At 44.5% G+C, this 6,792-nt stretch overlaps 1 protein-coding gene across 2 annotated transcripts in view; it reads left to right on the top strand.

The window, feature by feature from the left end:
• znf710 (zinc finger protein 710) overlaps nucleotides 1-6,748 on the top strand; it is a 24,334-nt gene extending 17,586 nt beyond the window's left edge. Inside the window, exons 2-5 of one of the 2 annotated variants that reach the window (XM_022754747.1) lie at nucleotides 1,833-3,326; nucleotides 4,080-4,271; nucleotides 4,352-4,526; nucleotides 4,958-6,748. In XM_022754747.1, coding sequence (XP_022610468.1) covers nucleotides 1,833-3,326; nucleotides 4,080-4,271; nucleotides 4,352-4,526; nucleotides 4,958-5,127 — 2,031 coding nt within the window. In that variant the 3' untranslated portion in view covers nucleotides 5,128-6,748. Of the gene's footprint in view, nucleotides 1-1,832; nucleotides 3,357-4,079; nucleotides 4,272-4,351; nucleotides 4,527-4,957 lie in introns of both variants that reach the window. The other variant, XM_022754746.1, reaches the window with a different exon arrangement.
• Nucleotides 6,749-6,792: the final 44 nt, after the last annotated feature.

Here is a 6,792-nt window from a genome sequence, read left to right as displayed (position 1 = left end):
CCTCCTCCTCCTCCTCCTCCTCATCTTCTACTAAGTCTATAGTTTTGGCCTCCTCCTCCTCCTGCTCCTCATCGTCTTCCAGATCTTCAGGTTTGGCCTCGGGCTCCTCTTCCTCCTCCTCATCGTCTTCCAAATCTTCAGTCTTGGCCTTGGCCTCCTCCTCCCGCACACCCCCTCCCACTCCTTTTCCTTTCTCTCTTCCCTCCTCTCACATGCTCACTCAATCTCTCGTTCCCCTTCCCTCCCCTCCCTCTCCTCCCCTCTTTCTTTATCTTTCAGCCCCTCCATCTCATTTCTCTCTCCGTCTCCCTCCCTCCACTCCTCCCCCGCCCACAGCTCTTTCTCCTTCTCTCCATACCTCCCTCCCTCTCTTTTCTCTCTCTCACACACACACACACACACACACACACACACACACACACACACACACACACACACACACACACACACACACACACACACACACATACACGCTTTCAAATACACACCCAGTCTCTTTCCTTTTCTTTCTCACAAACACACAGTCTGTCTCTGTCTGACTACTTTAAAAGCAGTAATTATAAATGACGTGGTTATCAGGGCATCCAGGTCTACTCCCCTCTCCCAACATACACACACACACACACACACACACACACACACACACACACACACACACACACACACACACTCACACATGTGCACACACATAGATACACACACACCTTTATTCCTGCAATATCACTATCTCCTCTTCCTTTTTCCCTTTTCTCCATCTACTCTTTTCTTTTCTCTTTGTATTCTGTCAGGAAAGGAGGCAGCTCTTGCTTGTATGGCACAGAGTGAAGACTAGTGTATAGTCTGAAAAGAAAGCAAGAGTGAGAGCTGTTCTCTATACATTTTCATACCAGTTAGATTCACCTGAAACCAGTGGCCTACAAATACTCACTTCTCTTTTACCACAGAGAGTCAGTTTGATCATACCACAATTTTTTCCTCACAGTTTCACTGTTCCGCTTTCACATGCGGCAGGGTAAACATGTGCATGTGGGTCTGAAACACTTCCGAACCATACAATTATGTTAGCAAGTCTTATGCATCGGTCTGGAATACAGAATGAGCTCGAAGCTCAATCGAATGTCTGTTATGGATATGAGACTGCCTGCTGGCATATATCATCTTGTTAAGGAAGCCCAGTGTGGCAGGCATTATGAAGTCGGCTACGAGGAGAGTCTCTGAGTGTAAAGCTGAGACACTTTGCTCCTCATGAATGGGACAGATAGCTCCAGTGATGAGCTGACTTTGGTCAGCCAGGCTGCCCCGGGACCCCACAGGAAGTGCTGAGGACAGTCCACGGAAGTCAACTTCCTGGCTGGACCTGCATCCCTTGTTGTGTTCTTTATTATTCTAAAGCCTGTCAAGGAAGGAAGTGGGGTGCTAACACAGATCTGCCTTATCTTCTAAATCTAATGTTCTGTGGATTCAGAGCAAAGAAAAAAGGCGTAGTCCAAATGCAGCTTTCACAGAGTTACCCTGAAAAAAATGATCTTAGTAGTCTCCTTGAGTCTTGGGAAAGAAGACTGTATAGCTTATAGTGTCAATCTGGGGCACTGAATCTTCAAAACTAAATAACATCAGCATTTCAATATTACGGCCACAGAAAACCTTTTGTTTGTATTAATAGGAACGTTACCAATATCATGAGGCTACAATGGGGAAATGGGGTTATATGAGGAAACATTGTGAAAGGCGGGTTTTGTAACAACGGAATAATAATAATAAAAAAAAAACTAAACACAGAGACATATTATTGCTTCTACTTTTTCTGACTTATGTTGTATGTTTTCTTCCAGGAGGAGGAGAGTAGCCGCTTGGTGCGTACCTACCCCAAGATGACTGAAGGCCAAGTGGATGTGGGCACGCAGACGGAGCCTGTGGTGGTGCTATCTCTGGCTCAGGCAGCTGTTCTTGGCCTCATCTCCCAGAATGAAATCTTTGGGGCCACCATTGCTCCTAATGGCTTCTACACTGGGGAGCCCAGAGAGTGCCCCCCTCCTCCACCTGAGGCAATGGAGTACGAGTACGCTGACCAGCTGATAGGGGCCAATGGGGACTACCTGGCTGAGCCTGCTGGGGAGCCGGAGCCCCAGCCCCACTGTAGTGAAAGAAGACGGCCCGGGCCCCGTGGGAGGACCAAAAGGCTCAGGAACGAAGGAGAATTAGAGGGTCACTCACACAAAGCTCCAAGTCCGCAGGCTCAGGTTAAAGGTGAAAGACTTGACACTGATACCCCTCCTTCCTGCATTCACATGAACAGCAGGCGTACTCCTGGCAAGTCGGAGGATCCACTCACCCAACAAGAGTCTCTGAAAGAAGAGCAGGCCTGCGGAAACTGTGTGTCATGTGTGAGAGATACACCCAGGCCACAGACAGACGGACAACCAGAACAGGAACAAGAAGAAAGCTCTCGTAGAGACAGAGAGAGGAAGGAAGAGGAGCTGGTGGTGGCGGAGGAAGAAGAGGAAGAAGCACTAAACCTTAAGACTGGCGGAGACGCTGGCAGTCCTCTGGAGAGCCGCTATTACGAGTCCAATGAGGTGGCCTATGAGTCGGCTGACATGCCCCTGCCAGGGGAGTATGAGGAGAATGGCCAGGCCATGCTGTGGTCAGACCCAGAGGGTCTTGCCAGGCGAATGCAGATTGACCGGCTGGACATCAACGTACAGATCGATGAATCTTACTGCGTTGATGTGGGAGAGGGTCTGAAACGCTGGAAGTGCCGCATGTGTGAGAAGTCCTACACATCCAAATACAACCTTGTCACTCATATCCTGGGCCATAACGGAATTAAGCCCCATGAATGTCTACACTGTGGAAAACTCTTCAAGCAGCCGAGCCACCTCCAGACTCACCTGCTCACCCACCAGGGAACCCGACCTCACAAGTGCACTGTTTGTGAGAAGGCCTTCACGCAGACCAGCCACCTGAAGAGGCACATGCTACAGCATTCTGACGTCAAGCCCTACAGCTGTCGCTTCTGCGGCCGTGGCTTCGCTTACCCCAGTGAGTTGAGGACCCACGAGAACAAACACGAGAATGGTCAGTGCCACGTCTGCACCCAGTGTGGTCTGGAGTTCCCGACCTACGCGCACCTGAAGCGCCACCTGACCAGTCATCAGGGCCCTACCACATACCAATGCACAGAGTGCCACAAGTCCTTCGCTTACCGCAGCCAGCTGCAGAACCACTTGATGAAGCACCAGAACGTGCGGCCCTACGTTTGCCCCGAGTGTGGCATGGAGTTTGTCCAGATCCACCACCTCCGACAACACGCTCTCACTCACAAGGTACTGGCAGCGCACGCCCTCACACTTAAGGTACTGAAACCCAGTGATGTGCCTTTGTCTACCAATTTATATGATCAAAGCCAAACCAAAAGTGGACAGGCTTCATGCAACCATACAACATCACTAAACCTTTCTTTAAAACAGAAAAACAAATTCTAAGCATATAAGGAATTTAGGAAATGTGGGAAATATTTTAGCTTCTTTCACTCAGTCATCTGTATGAATCCTCATAGAAAAAAATGGACATACTGCACACTTGCATCAGTCTTTTTTTCCAAAACCAGTTGCTTTGTAAACATAGTCATCAAAGGCCTTGAGTTGTTTTGTGTGGCTCAACCCCCCACTTGCATGTGTTTTGTGTTGTGTGACATTCAGAGAGCTACTTCCCTTTGTCTCATGGTTCACTCTGGTCTTTCTCTCCATTTCAATACAATGTCTGTTTTATTCTATAGGAAAAAACATTCCTTTTCATGGCATTTGCTTTTGTTTAATATTAAACTAAAAGAAACACAAAAAAATGAAAGTTTATTCTTTCCTTTGTTAGACTTTTTCCACTCCATCTTTCAACACTTGGGGGGGCTAATGTAATCTACATGAGTTGGATCAAAAGCCAGAATGCAAATGCTGAAAACACACGCGACACACGGAAGCAACTTGTGTTTCCTCCCTATGATTCATTATATATTTTCCTCTAAACCATATACTTTGCCAAATTAATTAGAAGACCCAAACAATTTATTTTGTTTCCCCCAGGGTATGAAAGAATTCAAGTGTGACGTCTGTGCCAGAGAGTTCACCCTGTCTGCCAACCTGAAGAGACACATGTTGATCCACGCCAGTGTGAGGCCCTTCCAATGCCACGTCTGCTTCAAGACCTTTGTCCAGAAGCAGACTCTTAAAACACACATGATTGTCCACCTGCCGGTCAAGCCTTTCAAATGCAAGGTGAGTGAAGCAAATGGACTTTTACATCAAGTCAAACTTGGTCCCATGGGGTTACTAACTGTTGTGCTCTTGTATGTCAGGTGTGCGGAAAGTCGTTCAACAGAATGTACAACCTCCTCGGCCACATGCATCTCCATGCCGGCAGCAAGCCCTTCAAGTGCCCTTACTGCACCAGCAAGTTCAACCTGAAGGGCAACCTTAGCCGACACATGAAGGTCAAACATGGCATCATGGATGCCTCAATAGATGGACAAGGTGAGTAGCTTCATCAGCTGTCCTTAATTACACTCTCTACTTTGAAATAGATGCAGCTACTTGATGATGAAATTTGAATTTGTTGATGACTTATGTGTGGCAAATTTCCTATTGGGACTTCTCAGTGGGTTTCATGTTGCATTATTGTCACTCAGTCTGTCCCTAATGCACTTTGACTCAGCATGTACTGTAATCTAGTGGCCAAGTGTTTTGATGTTTCTCTGTCACTCCCTCCCTGTGTGTTTAGTAAATATAGAAGTGCCTGGATTAGACATGCCTGTCTCTATCAGCGGAGACTGATACTGAGGCAGGGGAGGAGGGGCAATCTACTGGCTGTCCTCAGTGAGGCTGTGTGTCTTTAGGAGGGGCTCTGTAAGTGTGTTATTAAGGACAGAGTGGGTTCATGTTTGCGTCTTTGTTTCTTTCTTCAGAACCCCCCCAAGACACAGAAGGCCAAGAGGACTATGAGGAGGAGAGCTTTGAATTCAGTGAGCGAGAAAACCGGGCTAACAACAACAACACACCGGACATTGCTAAACTATCTCAAATGGAGTATTACAGCACCTATGGGAAGGGCACAGGGCGCTTCAGTACTGCATGAATTATTAAAATGACCCCAAATTGAATACAAGTGTGAACTAATGAAAACAGGATTCTTTTTTTGTTTTGTTTTTTGTTGATGTTGTTGTTAAAGGCATAGTGTTTGGGTTGTTCTTCAAGGACATGAAGAATCCCAGCAAACTGCACATTCATATGCACTGGAATCACTCGTAATGCTACAAAATTTGGAAATGTATACTTTTTACCTGATTACATATTTTTCACCTCTAAAACACTGCAAATCTACTGAATACATATATTATATTTGAGAAAATAAAGAAAAAATAGGAGCATTTAGGTAAAAAAAAATTAAATAAATCTATATAAATACGTATATGTTGTCAGTTGCTAAAAAAACAGGAACATCATCTGAGCCTAATTTGGAAAAGCACATTTTTAGCTACAAGCATAAAAACATATGGTGATGTTATACTGCACTTACTCATTCAGACAATTGCAGTCCCTCTCAGACTGCTGGGGTAAACTAAGGTGAAGGGTTAAAGAAGGGAACAAGTGTTACTCCTCTTTTCACTTGCCAAAGCTTTTCAAGTTGCAAAGGTTAACAATTCACTTTGATTTATACTGTGAAATTAAATTTGAGGTCTGAGAAATGATTGAAATTCCATTGGATTTGCAATCTGTGTTTTATTGTATATTATTGTACAGAATGTATCAGTCCTCTTGTATGTTGGCTGGTACTGTAATCAGTGCGTTGCACTGAGGACCACTGTGTCTACTTTTTAGGTTTCTGCATTAACAAGCATCACCCTGTATTGATCTCTAGTCTATGAATGTAATTGTTTCTGTGGAATGTTTTAAGATACTAATGAAAAGAAATTCAAAATACCCTTTTTGATGGATAGGACCCCTTTACCAAAGAATTGGATCAAATCTTGCAGCTATGGGCAATGTCAGTCTCTTTTCCTTGATGTTGTGTAGAGATGGTACATTGGATTTCTTGGGGTCCAGTCAAAGACCTCATGAAATTGCATTCAGGTTCCCCTCCCACCCATCTGTAGATCTCTTCAAAAGATTACCACAGAGAACGGACTGTGGTACAGCTTCTCTTTCAACAAACCTCACCATTTTCCCCTAAACAGGTCTTCACAAGACTGCAGTATTTTTCAAAAGCAATGCAAACCCTGCATTCACATTGCAGTTGTTTTTTTTTTGTTTTTGTTTTTTTGTTTTTTTAAATGGATGAATCTCAACAAGAATTGTCCCTAAAAACTCGGACAGAAATATTAAGTGCCCCAGTGTGTCTGCGAGAGCGTGCCATCCATCATGCTGTACACTGGTCTCAAGTGATGAACGACAACCTCCCAACATGTGACAGGGCCATGGACCTCATGGAAAATGATTTGGGAAATGCTCAATATATTCAGTTTCCCAGTGCTTAGCTTTTCAAACTTGTAACCTGCAAACAAGGTATCCATTTGCAATGTTGATATAGCGCATTTATAATAAAAATGCTCATTTTTGTGCGTTTCTCAGCTTCTGTGTTCACTCATCACTGTTTCAGTGATGATACAAAGGGGAAGATGTTCAGCTTCAATGGCTTTCTGTATTAGACATTAGTGTGGAGATAATGTGGATAGAAATGTTATGTACAATGTTGTGTACCAGACAATACTGTAAAATAATAAATTTATTTACCTTTAAAAAA

This window comes from Seriola dumerili, unplaced genomic scaffold (assembly GCF_002260705.1).
Source record: "Seriola dumerili isolate Sdu_G_001 unplaced genomic scaffold, Sdu_1.0 BDQW01000219.1, whole genome shotgun sequence".
NCBI lineage: Eukaryota > Metazoa > Chordata > Actinopteri > Carangiformes > Carangidae > Seriola > Seriola dumerili.
This window is presented reverse-complemented; position numbering and strand designations above follow the sequence as displayed.